General features: G+C 41.4%; 1 protein-coding gene across 4 annotated transcripts in view; it reads left to right on the top strand.

Moving 5' to 3' along the window:
- The window catches only part of gbe1b (glucan (1,4-alpha-), branching enzyme 1b), a 600,154-nt gene that overhangs the window by 216,167 nt on the left and 367,666 nt on the right, over positions 1-16,321 (top strand). For all 4 annotated transcript variants that reach the window (XM_041211102.1, XM_041211103.1, XM_041211105.1 and 1 more), the window contains exon 4: positions 700-825. In XM_041211102.1, the coding sequence (XP_041067036.1) occupies positions 700-825 (126 nt within the window). The remainder of the gene's footprint in view (positions 1-699; positions 826-16,321) is intronic.

The raw sequence follows: 16,321 nt of genomic DNA on the forward strand, positions 1-16,321 counted from the left end.
CTGTGATTAGGTACCTGATTGCGGTGGGCATATCAACCAGTGACAGCTTTTCTCGCTATACGTATGTTGATGTTTCTGTGATGCTGCGACCCATCGTTTTTACTAGTCTTATACCATTATAGCAGACAACCAATAATCTGTTACCAAGGAAGTAAAGCACTTCATTAGTAAACACATCTACACTCACCTTTCCATTTTACTATTTCACCAACAACCAGGCACACATGTTAAGTTCACATGTTTATGCCATGTGTTTTAAAATCACATGACTAATGATCCTGTCTATTACATTTCATTTACTGATCAAAAATGCACTGTATTGAGCAAATGCATTGGACAACACTACTCCAGTGCATAAAAAGTATATTGAATCCGGGTGCTACCAGTCCTGTATGTTGGAACAATTGAAATCAAGGATGCTTAAGGGGCTGGAATTGGAGGTATGTGGAGGGTTTTGGACCTGTTATATGTTAGATCGACAGGGAGGTTACAAGGTAATGGAGGGATTTGAAAATCAGGATGAGAATTTTAGAACCAAGGCATTGACAGACAAGGAGCCAATGTTGATTAGTGAGCACAGGTAAGTTTTAAATTGAAAATGTATTGTTTGAATTTTAGATCTAAATGGGGAGTATTTATTTATTCAGTCAAATAACTTAGGGCGTAAGCAAATAATAAACATTTTATTTTATTCCTTAGGTGGCAATAGGCAGTAAAACTGGACAGCAGATATACCGCATTTCCCCTTGGGCACGATACGTGACACGTGAACCGAGTGCTTTTACTTACGACTGGGTGCATTGGGACCCACCCCAACGTTATATGGTGAGCAATTTATTTTTGCATACCTTTTATGCGCATGCTTAGGTGAAAAGTGTCACCCATGTAACTATTAAGCAAACAAGCCAATTTCTGGTGGCCAGTTATCACTGGCCAACTGAAATACCTTAAACTTGAATTTTGATACTTTAGTACTTTCCACCAAGGGAAAAATGTCAGACCTGACTTTGTAGAATAAGTAACAGTAAGGCTAAGTGTTATTATGTCTAAATGGAACAGCAACTTTGAGTGACCCCACACCTATCGTTAAATATGGAAATTAGGATGTTGTCCTGGTCCTGCAGAAGCTGTGCTCCATTGGTCTCTCACTGAGTGACTCACTATTCAAATACACGCAGTAGCATGAAGTTGCTTTATTTTCCTCATGGATAGGAATTAAATTCATCACAAAGTTAAGGTTTCTCCATTCTAGTTGAAGTGCCTTTTCAATGGTGTGACAGGTCTTAATTACTGCCACACAACCCCCCCGGCACTGAAATTTAATTTTATTCCAAGTGTAGAGTCTTATTCTTAGAGTATCGTTTTATTTATTGTCATCCTTTTAAAACATTTAAATTTGTAATATTTTTCTTTCCATGTCTCTCCCCTTCCTTCCCCCTCAACCCCCCTCCAGTTTTTCTTCCTGTCTCTTTACTTCACTTTCTGTACCTGATTCAGGTTCTGATTTCTTGGCACTCATTGCCAATTCTTCATTGTGGCTAAGGCGATACCCTGTTTGTATAACTCCCAGATCCCTGTGGAGGATGCTGCACTGTTTGGCTCCCTGATTTACATGAAGTCCAGTGCAAACTCCCACAGAAAGTACAGGGATGTGAAAATGAATACTTGGTGGCACTTGTGCACCACCACTGACAGTAAAATCTAGCCTGCCATTTTTTTTCAAAAATGTGTCATACGCAGGCTTATATTTTTTTATTCTGTCATGAGATGTGAACGCCGTTGGCCAGGCGAACATTTGTTTCTCATCCTAATTGCCCTTGAGAAAGTGGTTGTATGTAAATTATGGAATGATACCCTGTAGGAGGAGGCCATTTAGCTCATCGTACTTGTGTTGATTCTTTTGAAAGAGCTATCCAATTAACTTCCCTCCTTTTCTATCCCCAGAGCCCTGACAATTTCTCTCTTTCAAGTACTTATTCAGTTCCCTCTTGAAAGTTACTATTAAATCTGCTTAGCCACCCTTTCAGGCAGCGTGGTTGTTATAGCCCTTACCCAAAAATCTGGGGGTCTGGTAATGATTGGGTTAAGGGCCAGTAACTTTTTGTTTAAAGAAGACATGAAACCCCAGATACTCACCAAGAGGGTAAACCCACAAGATTGCATGGTTTTTGTACAAGCAAAATAAACTTTACTATACAAAACCATAGAAGTAAACCAACTTACAATGTCTATTTTATAAATTCAGAAGCAGCATGAGGTACATGTGAATTAACAGGCAAACTGTAATAGAACACACCACTCTTAACAATAAATGGCAGATGAAACCAAGACAGATCTCTCAGATTTCTGAGCAATCCACCCAGACGTCAGTATCCACTGTTAGTTACACAATCTCATTAAAACCCTTCTTTCCCTCGTGAGGGAATTCAAGACCCTATTTTTGAAGTCTCCCAGTGGCTCCTTCCCTGGACCCACCTCTCTCTGGGATCTCTCCCTGTTCTCTGTCCAAAGATTCTCCTGGTTATCACGCCATACCTTGAGTCCCATGATTGGGATTTCACACCATGTTTTCCCAAACAGACATCCTGAGGACTTGTACCCCGCATGAAGATCTCAGAACGCTGAACTGTGAGTGCACACACTACTCCTGATTTGCTCATGCGTGGAAATGTGTGGCTGCCAAGAAATGGAGTCCTTGCTCTCCACCCAGACTAAGGCAAGTTCAGTTTCTAGTCAATGCTAACCCCCACAATGTTGGTAATGGTGACGGTAATGCCAATGAATATCAAGGAAAGATGCTTAGACTCTCCGCTGTTGGAGATGGTCATTGCCTGCCACTTGTGTGGCACGAATGTTACTTGCCACTTGACAGCCCAAGCCTGAATATTGAGGAGATCTTGCTGCATCTGGACGTGGACTGCTTCAGTATCTGAGGAGTCATGAATGGTGCTGAACCGTGTGCAATCATCAGCGAACATCCCCACTTCTGACCTAGTGATGAAGATGGTTGGGCCGAGGAGACTACCCTGAGGAACTCCTGCAGTGATGTCCTGGAGCTGAGATGACTGACCTCCAACAACTGTAATCATCTTCCTTTGTGCTTGGTATGACTCCAACCAGTGGAGAATTTTCCCCCTGATTCTCATTGACTCCAATTCTGCTAGGGTTCCTTGATGCCAAGTAAGTGCCGCTTGATAGCACTGTTGTTGACACCTTCCATCACTTTGCTGATGATGGTGAGTAGACTGGGGTGGTAATCGGCATGGTTGGATCTGCCAGTATTCCACATTTCCAGGTTGTTATCAGTCTTGTAGCTCTACTGGAACAGCTTGGCTAGGGCGCAGCTAGTTCTGGAGCAGAAGTCTCAGTACTATTGCTGGAATCTTGTCAGGGCCCATAGACTTTGCAGTATCCAGTGCCTTTAGCTGTCCCTTGATATGGTGTGGAGTGAATCGAACTGGCTGAAGACTGGCATCTGTGATACTGGGGTCCTCAGAAGGAAGCCGAGATGGATTACCTACTCGGCCCTTCTGGCTGAAGATGGCTGCAATTGCTTCAGTCTTGTCTTTTGCACAGATGTTTTGGGCTCCCTCATCATTGAGGGTGGTGATGTTTATACAGCCTCCTGTTAGTTGCTTAATGGTCCATCACCATTCACAACTGGAAGTGGCAGAACTGCAGAGCTTGGATCTGATCTGTTGGCTGTGGGATCTTTTAGCTCTGTCTGTTGTATGATGCTTCCTCTGTTTGGCACGCAAGTAGTCCTGTGTTGTAGATTCACCAGGTTGCCACCTTATTTTTAGGTACACCTGGTGCTGCTCCTGACATGCCTTCCTGCACTTTTCATTGAACCAGGTTTGATCTCCTGGCATGATGGGCACGGTTCATCAGCTGAGGGGATGGATGTGGTAGGTGGTTTCCTTGCCCACGTTGAGGTATCCCATGGCAACTCACTCCTGACTGTATACCACTGTGCCACCACCTCTGGTGGGCCTGTTCTGCCAGTGATGATAGTTATGGTGTCTGGGATATTGTAAGGTATGATTTGGTGAATATGACTGTCAGGCTGTTGCTTGACTAGTGTATGGCACAGCTCTCCTAATACTGGCACAAGCCCCCAGATGTTAGTAAAGAGGACATTGCAGGTTTGTTGTTGTTGTTTCTGGTGCCAGGTGGTCTGTCCAGGCTCATTCCTTTTGTAGCGGTTTGATGCAACTGAGTGGCTTGTCAGGCCATTTCAGAGGGCATTCAAGAGTCAACCACATTGCTGGGGGTCTGGAGTTACATGTAGGCCTGACCAGGTAAGGATTTACTTCCCTAAAGGACACCATGTGGGTTTTTATGACAATCGACAATTACCTGAGGCTAGTTTTTAATTGAATTTAAATTCCACCAGCTACCATGGTGGGATTTGAACCCATGTCCTCAGACCATTAGCCTGGGCCTCTTTATCACTAGTCCAATGACATTACCACTGCATAGTAGTAATGTTTGGTTGTTGTTATAGTTAATAGGGAAACAGATGTATATTAAGCATCAGAATTCATTGAATTTCTGGCAACGAAACTGGCTCATAGTTACTTAAATTGAAAATTGAAGGTATCATTGACCTATCCTCTTAATGCATGTTCCTGTTGACTGAACCAACAGGCATGTGGGGTTCAGAACAAAGGATTATTGACTTTAAAAAAAACCTGTCTCTGCAGCCATTGCTAGTGCATTTTCCTTTTAAATGTGGAATCTGATTGCTCTCATCTTCGGGGAGTACAAATCTACTCCTGTCAAGGTTAGCAAATGTTGGAATTCGGAAAATCTTTCAATGGATTTATTATTGGACCTCATGCAATTGACCATATGCCTTGGATCAGCTTTGCACTCAGCAGAGAAACATTTTCATTTTTAGTAGAGATGGAAAGCTCATTATCAGAAGTTCACTAGCTGTCCTAGTCAATGGGTAACCATGACAATAGAATGTTTCTATTTGATGTATCTGGATATTTAAGCTACAAACATTTCCATTGCCACTTTTCACCTGGTAAAGATTTTATCTTAAATTTGGCCAACAGAATTTATCATTTAATGAGATTTGTCTATCCCAGGTAATCATGAATCCTATTGCCTAAAACCCAGAAACTTGGACAGTTGGGACCAGAAGAATTAATGATTCCCCATACAATGTAGGGACTGAGGGCATGATGGTAGATTTAGGCTTGATGCAATAAATTGTATCTTAGTTTGTAACCCATTCTCTTAGGTGTTTTGTTACAGGTGGATGGTAAGCTTTCTCTTCTATCATGTAGTTGACAATGCAGAGCAAACTGTCAGTTGTCTCTCTTCCCCTGGAGTGCCGGTGTGAATGTTGTCCTATCCTCGCATGGTGCAGACTATAACATTGATGTGGCAGATGGCTGCTTTCAGTTCTTTTCTCTCACTGCCAGTGTCAGATCCGTTTCTGTCAGCTCTGCTGTCTGAAAAAAAAATAAGATTATTCTGTCTTTTTCAGTCTGTTGAGTTTGAGACTTATTTAATGCCTCCAAATGCTTTCATATTCTACTGGGATTTTGGCATATGGCAAGTCCAGACTTAAACCATTATGTACAAGGGACTCATCCTGTTGTCTCTTTACTGGAGCGGGTGGGATGAAGGGTTGTTGGAAGGTCAAGAGGGCAAGAAACAAATGAAACTCTTGCCTTTTTCTTTGACAATTGCTGAGGTAGGTGGGGACAACTGAAACTGCGGTGAGATTATTAACAAGCATGAATCAGTTTATAAATATAATCAAGAGGTCAAATTATTGGCCAGAAACCAGATCTCCAGTTTCCTCATGCAGCTGTTTGTCCTTGACGAAGAGCAAGATAAAACTGGCCAGCTTCAGGCATGATCTCCTGTTTCTTGAAGTGGCTCCTTTAAGGTAAGTGTTCAAAATCATGATGGTTCTAAACAGAGTAGCTAGAGAGAAACTTTCCCATCAGTGGAAGAATCAAGACTAGAGGGCACAGATACAAGCGTACAAATTAGGAGCAGGAGTAGGCCATCTGACCCCTCGAGCCTGCTCTGCCATTTGATAAGATCATGGCTGATCTGATTGTGGTCTCAACTCAACTTTTTTGCATACCCCCTGTACCCTTTGATTCCCTTATCAATCGAGAAACTATCTAACTCAGCCTTAAAAATATTCAGTGACTCTGCCTCCACTGTTCTCTGGGGAAGAGAATTCTACATACTAACAACCGTCTGAATGAAAAGGTTTCTCCTCATCTCTGTCTTAAATGGGTGACCCCTTATTTTTAAACATGTGTTCCTAGTTTCTAGACTCTCCAATCAGGGGAAACATTTTCTCATCATCCATTTGACTGAGTGTGGCATCAAGGTGCTCTAGCAAACTGGAGTCAGTGGGCATCAGGGTAGTACTCCCTGCTGCTTGGAGTCATACCTAGCACAAAGGAAGGTGGTTGTGGTTGTTAGTGGTCAATCATCTCAGTTCCAGGACATCACTGCAAGAGTTCCTCATGCCCTAGGTCCAACCATCTTCAGCTGTTTCATCAACGACCTTCCTTCCATCATAAGGCCGGAAGTGAAAGTTCGTGAATGATTGCACAATGTTCACCATTCGCGACTCCTCGGATACTGAAGCAGTCCATGTCCAAATGCAGCAAGACCTGGACAGTATCAAGGCTTGGGCTGACAAGCGGCATGTAACGTTCATACCACACAAGTGCCAGGAAATGACCATCTCCAACAAGAGAGAATCTAACGGTCGCCCCTTGATGTTCAATGACATTACCATCTCTCAATCCCCCACTATCAACATCCTGTGGGTTGCCATTGATCAGAAACTGAACTGGACTAGCCATATAAATAATGTGGCTACAAGAGCAGGTTAGGGGCTAGAAATCCTCTGGGGAGTAACTCACTACCTGACTCCCCAAAGCCTGCTCATCATCTGCAAGGCACAAGTCAGGCGTGTGATGGAATACTCTCCACTTGCCTGGATGAGTGCAGCTCCAACACACTCAAGAATCTTGACACCATCCAGAACAAAGCAGTTCACTTGATTGGCACCCCATCCGCAAATATTCACTCCCTCAATCACTGCTGCACAGTAACAGCAGTGTGCATCATCTACAAGATGCACTGCAGGAATTCACCAAGGCTGCTTAGACAGCACCTTCCAAACCCATGACCACTACCATCTAGAAGGACAAGGGCAGCAAATAGGTGGGAATTCCACCACTTGGAAGTTCCCCTCCAAGTCTCTCACCATTCTGACTTGGAAATATATCGCCGTTCCTTCACTGTTGCTGTGTCAAAATCCTGGAACTCCCTCCCTAACAGCACTGTGGGTTACCAACACCACATAGACTGCAGAGGTTCAAGTGGTCAGCTCACCACAACTTTCTCAAGGGCAATTTGGGATGGCAAAAAATGCTGGCCTAGCCAGTGAGCCCACATTCCATGAATGAATAAAGAAAAAACCTGTTAAGTCCCCTCAGGGTCTTATTGTAATATATAAGATCATCTCATTCTTCTAAACTCCAATGGATACAGGCCCGATCTGTTCAACCCTTCCTCATAAGGCAACTCCTTCATCCCAGGAATCAGATGTGTGAACTTTCTCTGAATTGCTTTGAAAGCATTAAATCTTTTCTTAAGGAAGGGGTCCAAAATCATACAACAGTATTCCAGATGTGGTCTCACCAAGAACCTGTAAAACTGTAGCAGAACTTCCTTACTTTTATCTTCCATTCCTTGCAATAAACGATAACATTCCATTTGCCTTCCTAATCAGTTGCTGTACCTGTAAACTAATGTTTTGTGATCCATTACAGGGCACCTAGATCTCTCTGTACCGCAGAGTTCTGCAGTCTCTCTCCATTTAAATAAGATGCTGCTTTTCTATTCTTCCTGCCAAAGTGGATAAGATCACACTTTCTCACATTGTATTCCATCTGTCAAACTTTTGCCCACTCACTTAACCTATTATAACGATCCCAGCTTATGTTATTACTGGGCAGGCCTGATTCCAGGGTGGAACCTGGCTTGATGGACCTAACTTTTATTTTTTGTTTAGATACATGGAGTGTGGCTACTGAACAGAGTCACAGGAGCCAGCTGATGAACCTTTAATATAAGTATAAAATATTTATTTAACAAGAAAAGATGAACTATATTACAATACTCCTTCACCCACATCTATACCTTTACAGATATATACAACTTTGTAAAGTTAACACAAAAGTTACAAAAGCTATCTTATACCCTGAAGTTCACAGTAAGCACACAGTCCATGTAAATCAATAGGTGTGGTCTCACCACACCACACTCTGAAACCAAGTGACAGATGCCATCCCAAACAGAGGCCATGGATCTCTCAAGTCCCCCCAGACGCTTGTCACGCTGTGAGCCACCCAGTCTCACTGAACCCAATCTTTCACATGAGGATTTCCAACCTCTACCCTCCAAGAACTCGCTTTGGAATCTTCTTCCACACCGGTGCTTTCTATCAGACACCTTCTGCGCGGGTCCACCTCCAGGGTTTTAAACTCTGTTTCTGATGTTCCTCTACCCTGGGTCACCGCATGCATTCAAGCTTCCTTCCACACAGTCTCTCTTGCTGACTCAGCTGTCAACAGTATACCACTGCTTCATATGCACATAGTAAAGAGTTACAGACCTGCAGCCATCTCTTTGGACCTTCTGACTTCTCACTTTAAATCTGCTTCCTGCAGCTTTTCTTCCTTTAAGCTTGGAACCTTACTCTGCTCCTCACTCTTAACTTCACTTAACAGAACCCCTTCAAGGTTCCTGTCCTTAATTTGACTAGAAGGTTTGCTTGGGACTGTCTCTTGTTTCTGTCTCAATCCTTGGCCTTGGGACCTTTTCCTCTTTAACTTAGGACTTGCTATTAGTACCTTTTCATGTCCTGCTTGTTCCAAACTGAACTCAAACTGCTGCTTTGTGTGTGCATGTGTGTGTGTGTGTGCCTGTACCCGCCTCTGGACCCCTGTTGCTAGACAACACAAATTTTTTTTCCTACATGATCACAGGCTTCATCTTTGAGAGTGAAATTAAAACTCAACTAGACCTTTTCTTAACACAAATGCCGAAATACAAATCAAACTTAAACTTTAAAGATAAAGTTCTTATCACCCACAAATACAAATATAACTTAAACTGTCTGTATTTCCTAACAATATATGTATCCCTTTGCAGATTCCTTATTCCCTCTTCACAACTTACCTACCTATCTTTGTGTCATCGTCAATTTTGGCAATCATACATTCTGTCCATTCATTTAAGCCGTTGATGTATATTGTAATTAGTTGCGGCACTGATCCCTGTGGCATTCCACTAGTTACTGTTTGCCAACTGGAAAATGACCCATTTTTCCGTATTCTTTACTTCCTGTTAATTAATCAATCTTCTGTCCATGGTAATATGTAACTCCCTACAACAGGAGCTCTTAATCAGTGAAGTAACCTTATGATGTGGCATCCTATCCATTACCTTTTGGAAATCCACTACCTCTTCAGTTTCCCCTTTGTCCATGGTGCTTGTTACTTCCTCATAGAACTCTAATAAATTAGTCAAACGTGATTTGCATTTCACAAAACTTTGTTGACACTGCCTGATTGCATTGAGATTTTCTAAGAGCCTCACTATAACCTCCTTATTTATAGATTCCAATATTTTCCCTGTGACAGATGTTAAACTAACTGGCCTGTAGTTTCCTGCTTTCTGTCTCTATCCTTTCTTAAATAGTGTTGTTACATTTGCTATTTTCCAACCTGATAGAACTTTTCCCGAATCTAGGGAATTTTGGAAAATAACAAGCAATGCATCAGCTATCTCAGTAGCCACTTCTTTGAAGACCCAAGGATGCAGGCCAACAGGTCATGGGTATTTGTCAGCCTCAGTAAGTAGCCCTCAGTCCAGATTAATGTGTATGACTTTATACGCACAAGATCTGATAATGTTGCTTGGCTTATCTGGATGTATAGATACAAAATTCACCAGAAAAAACATTAAGGCTTGTTCATTCCAGTATAAGTACCCTTTTACTGTAATGATAGGTCTTAATTATTGCCAAACAGCCTTGCCAACACTAAAAATTAATTTTAACAAGTATGGCATCTCATTCTACAACTTTTAATTAATATTGAAGATTTAAATGAACACCTTTTCACTTTGTCTCTCTAATCTCCCTCTCAATTTCATCTCTCTTTCCCCCTCTTTATTTGCTCTCTGTATCTGAACTGGCACTGAATTCACTATTCTGAACTTCTTGGTTCAGACCCTTTGCTGCTTATTAATAATTCTTTGATCTGATTGGTTGAGGGGATATACAATTGCTTGCAATGTTTACTCAGATCCAAGGAGCTCTTCAGGGAGAACTGCACTTTTTTGATAGTTGCCTGACATGAACTCCTGGTGCAAAATCCATGGAAAGTTTTTAGGCAAGTGCAAGTGCAACACACTGTTTCTTGATCCCTCTGCTTTGCTTTTTCACTCATTATAGCTTTGCTGGCCATCTTGCAATCTCCCCAATTACTTTCAAAACCTGTCTTTACAACATGGTTTTAGTTCCCATCTTAATCTACCTTTAGTTTTTCTTCCTGCTTAAATGTTCACTGTTGCCCTCCTGATTGTAAAATGTTTTGAGTTGTGTGTGTATATATATATATATATATATATATATAGAAAATTCAAGGCAATCAGGCAGTGTCAACATGGTTTTGTGAAGGGGAAGTCATGTTTAACCAATTTATTGGAGTCACGTCCGCTGCAGATAAAGGAGAACCGGTGGATGTACTGTACTTAGATTTCCAGAAGGCATTTGATAAGATGCCATATTAAAGCTTATTGCTGGAAATAAAAGGGGGTAACATATTGGCGTGGATAGAAGATTGGCTGGCTAACTGGAAACAGAAGGTAGCCATCAATGGGTCTTTTCCTGGTTAGTAAGATGTAACTAGTGGTGTGCCACAGCGATCGGTGCTGGGCTCTCAACTGTTCAGTTTATATAAATGACTTGGTTGGAAGGATTGAATGTATGGTTGCTAAATTTTCTGATGATACAAAGATAGGTGGGAAAGTAAGTTGTGATGAAAAGATAAGGAGGCTACAAGGGACAGAGACCTGTCAAATGGAGTATAATGTGGGCAAATGTGAAATAGTCCATTTTGGCAGGAAGGATAAAAAAGAAGCATTTTATCTAAATGGTGAGAAATTGCGAAACTCTGAGGTTCAAAGGGATCAGGGTGTCCTGGTGCATGAATCATAAAAGGTTAGTATGCAGGTACAGCAAGTAATTAGGAAAGCTAATTGCATATTATAATTTATTGCAAGGGGAATTGAATACAAAAGTAAGAAGTTTATGCTTCAGTTGTACAGGATACTGGTGAGACCACGTCTGGAGTACTATGTACAATAATGATTTCCTTATTTAAGGAAGGATGTAAATGCATTAGAAGCAGTTCAGAGAAGGTTTACTAAACTAATACCAGGAATGGGCGAGTTGTCTTATGAGGAAAGATTGGACAGGTTAGGCTTGTATCTGCCGAAGTTTAGAAGAGTAAGAGGTGACTTGATTGCGGAGTCTTGACAGGATGGATGTGGGGAGGATGTTTCCTCTCGTGGGAAAATCTAGAACTCGGGGTCACGGTTTAAAAATTAGGGGTCAGCCATTAAAACAGAAGAGAAGTGAGTCTTTGTAACTCCCTTCCTTAAAAGGCAGTGGAAGCAGAGTCTTTGAATGTTTTTAAGGCAGAGGTGGATAGGTTGCTGATAAACAAGGGAGTGAAGGGCTACTGGGGGTGGGTGGGAGGTTACAGTCAGATCAGCCATGATCTTATTGAATCGCGGAGCAGGCTTGAAGGGCCGAGTGGCCTACTTCTAGTTCGTATGAACTAAGGTGATTTCAGTTTTAGCATGAGCACAAACTTTGCACTATAACTGGTTCATTAAATTATTTCAGTTTTTAACTCTAATAATTTTCTCACTGCCCTTTTCTCTGTGATTGTAATTGTTTTAAGTTCCTCACTCCCTTTCACCTCTTGATTTGCAGACACTTGGGGATGCTGTTTGTGTCTTCTACAGTGAAGACAGATAGAAAATATCTGTTCAACACTTCTGCCTTTTCCTTTCTTCCCATTATTAGTTGCCTGCACACTCTGGAGGATGAAAGCTCCCTTTAGTTACTTTTACTGTCTGCTTTCATATTCCTAGCTAGCTTTCTCTTATACTTTCATTTCTTAGTCCTTATTTTTTTTGTCATTCTTTAAATTCTGTCCAATCTTCTGTAATCTCCACAGAATTGTTTGCGTTTTCTTTCAATTTGACACCAACTGTAAATTTATTAGCCACAGAACCTTCTCTTCGACTCTTTCTTTCAAAATGGAATGTGCCTTTGTTTATGAAATATCCCCTTTACTGTCTGCAACTGCACCTCTGCCCCTCAACCTAACTTCCCAGTTCACTTTAGTCAGCTCTGACTTTATTAATGCCTTTATTTAAGTTTAAAATGTGTGAATGGCAAAAGACCAGGGAAATGGCTGTGCAATATTTTTATTTTTGTGCAACGAGTGGTTTGGATCTGAGCATAATTATAGAGAAAAATTGCAGGGCTAGGGAAAGGTTGAGCGGGGGGTGGGGGGGGGTATGCGGGGTGAGGGAGCGGTGGTGAGGGTTGCAACCTGGGACTAGCTAAATTACTCTTGTAGAAAGCCAACATGGAGATGATGGGTGCAATGGCCTCCTTCAGTGCTGTAACCATTCTGTGGTTCAAACCTATTATTCTAAGAATCAGCAGCCTCCGGACCTGGAGTGGCTAAACAAAGTTAGCCACAGGTAACCCAGTATATCAGACCCTGATTTGGTTATGTTTCTCACCACAGCTCCTGTTGATTACAGAGAAGGCCTGTTGCTAAACCTTTATAAATCACTGTTTAGGCATTAATTGGAGTATTGTGCCCATTTCTGGGCTGTTCTATTTGCTTCTACTACTCCCTGTGGTAGTGAGTTCCACAGACTCACCACTGTCTGGATAAAGAAGTTTCTCCTAAATTCCCGATTCGATTTCTTGGTGACTATCTTATATTAATGTCCTCTAGTTTTGCTCTTTGCCACAAATGGAAACATTTTATCTCTAGTCACTCTATTAAAACCTTTCATAAATTTAAAGAGCTCTATCAGGTAATTCCTCAGTTTTCCTTTTTCCAGAAAGAGGTCCTTTCCTGGTGGGTAAAATCTCGGAGTTCATCAACCTTGTAAACCTTATTTACACCCTTTCCAGTGAGGTATCTTTTTTATAATATGACTATCGGAGCTGTACGTTGATCTTGAAGTTTTGGCTAACTAAAATTTGATACAAGTTTAACTTTTTTTCTACTTATCAATTCTATTCCTTTAGAAATAGACCTCAGTGCTTGGTATGCTTTTGTTATGGTCTTTATAACCTGCATCACTGCTGTTGTGGCATCGTGGATGGTAAATGCTGAGCTGTCCAAATCCCAAAGGGAAATTTGAAACAGCTGCCAAAACAGTTTTTACAATTTGTATAACATGAGGAGAGATTCTGAAATCAGGAAATGATATCTCCAACCACATGTGATGATTTTATAGTAGGGTGGACATTTATTTATAAAAAAAAATTAAAGCAAAAAGAGCACAATTACACTGAAACACAAGAATGGCTTCACACAATAAACGGTACTTTAAAACAGTTCCACAAGATCTTAACTACCCTCAGGGCTAACCTTCCCCTTTTCTGTTCAACACCCAACCTTGTAGATTTCAAAATCTATAGAATTCCAGTAATTTTTACCACACGGTGATTTTTTTCCATGGGGTGTCCTCTTGAGGCTGACAGCAACTGGTTCTCCAGGTCTGGCCTTGTTCACACCATTTCCTGGGAGTTCTGACCAGCTATCCTGATCTCTTCTGGGAGATCTAAACAGCTACCCACTCGCACACACTTCATTATTTCCTTAAATGCATTCCTTCCCTTTGATCTCTCTATTGTTTCAACCATTCTTTTTAGAAATGCTTCCTTCCCAGACTTGATTAAACTCTACTTTAGCTCTTAGGTTTTTTTAATAAAAGTAAACTTACCCCATCTTTACCTTATTTACTTACACCTTTTTACATCCTGCACATATCCCCCTTTGAACTAAAACAACTCAGTTCAAAACTGCTACTGTTATTGCTTTATGTACAACTCTGATTGAAGTTCCTCTTGGTTCATTAACATATCAAAACCACTACTTACTGTTGGCTTTAGACTCTTGCAGTCACTCTGGCTCTTACTCCAGTTACCATACTTACACCCCCAACAGCCTGTCTTCCAGTATGTAAGAAACATGACCAGGTTATAAACATAAGAAAAATATTACAATTTCTTGTGTTCTTGACAATAATTCTAGTGATCTGTGTATTGCAGATACGATGGGCCGAATTACCTCTTGTGCTGTAACAATTCTGAGATCCGTTTGTTCTTCCACCCCATTTAGATTCTTATTTTCCGAATAATATGTGGCCTCCTTATTTTTCTTCCCAAACATAATACCTTACACTTATCTATGTTGGCAATTCATTTGCCAATTATATGTCCATTCTGCAAGTTTACTAACGTCTTGTAATTCGTTGCAGTTCTCCTCAGTTTTGACTATCTCCACAATGCCCTATCTCATTCCCCAATGCCCCCAATTTGGTGTTGTCTGCAAATTTAGAAATTGTGCTTTTTGATTCAAAGATCGAAATGGTTAATATAAATTTTGAAATGTAAACAGCACCGATCCTTGTGGAACATGACTTTCCACCTTCTGTCACTCTGAATAGCTACCCTTTACTCCCACTCTCTGCTGTCTTGCATCCAGCTAGCTATCTGTTCTGCTACTTCTCTGCTGGCTCACTTGCTCTGACCTTATTCATGTGTCTATTTTGTATGGTACCTTACCGAAGCCCTAGATAGACTGCATCTGCTACATTAGCAATGCCAATTCTTTGTTACCTTTTCAAAAACTTCAATAAAGTTGGTCAAGGAAGACTTTCCCTTTTGAAATCCATGCTGACTATTCATTGTTATATATTTGGTTTCGAGATGAGATTCCGATTTCTCCTTTCAGGGTTTTCATTCTCTTTCCTATCACTGATATTCAGCTGATTGGTTTATTGGTTTATTAACATTAGCTACCTGCACTCTAGCACTACACCTTTTTCTAACGAATTATTAAATATGTGTTGTCATGGCTATGCTAGATTCATGTTTGTTTTCCCTAGAGCTCCATGTTCAAATTCCTCCAAACAGGTTCCCATCCCTGCCACAGTACCGAAAGGACTCTTTTCAAAGTCACAAATGACATTTTATCTGATTGTGACAAAGGTGAACTTTCCCTCCTTGTCCTTCTCGACTTGTCTGCGGGCTTGGATACTGTTGACCACACCATCTTCCTCCAATGCCTCTCCGTTGTGGATCTGTGCTTAATTGGTTCCATTCTTATTTATCTAATCATATCTAAACAATTGTCATCAATGACTTCTCTATCCACTTCCACACCTTTACCTCTGGTGTCCTGAATGCTCTATCCTTGGCCCTCCTCCCCTTTCTCATCTACATGCTGCCCCTTGCTGACACCTTCCGAGAACACATAGTTTTCACAGGTATGCTGATGACACCCAGCTCTATCTCTCCATCACCCATTTTGACTCTTCCACTGTTGCTAATTTATCAGGCTGCTTATCTGACCTCCTAGTACTGGATGAGCAGAAATTTCCTCCAAGTAAATATTGGGAAGACAGAAGTCTTTGTCTTCGGTCCCTATAACAAACCCTCGCTGCTGATTCCATTCCTTTTTCTGGCAACTGTCAGGGGCTGAACTAGACTGTTTGCAACCTTGGTGTTTTATTTGACCCTGAGGTGAACATTCAGTCTTATGCCTGCATCATCACTAAGACTGTATTTTCACCTCTGCTGCTGCCTCAGCTCATCTGTTACTTAAACCTTCATCTGTGCCTTTGTTACCTCCAGAATTGCCTGTTCCATTGCACTCTTGGTCAATCTCCCACATTATACTCTCAGTAACCCTGAGTTCGTCCAATACTCTGCTGCCCATGTCCTAATTTGTATCAAATGCTTTTCCCCAGTCACTCCTGTGCTTGCTGACCAACAATGGCTCCTGGTTAAACAACTCCTTGATTTTAATATTTTCATCCTTGTTTCCAAATCCCTCCATGGCCTGGCCTCTCCCAGTCTTGTAATCTCCTCCACCCCTACAGATCTCTGAGATATCAGTGCTCTTCTAATTCCAGCATCTGGAGCATC

Source organism: Carcharodon carcharias, chromosome 18 (genome assembly GCF_017639515.1).
Source record: "Carcharodon carcharias isolate sCarCar2 chromosome 18, sCarCar2.pri, whole genome shotgun sequence".
Lineage (NCBI taxonomy): Eukaryota > Metazoa > Chordata > Chondrichthyes > Lamniformes > Lamnidae > Carcharodon > Carcharodon carcharias.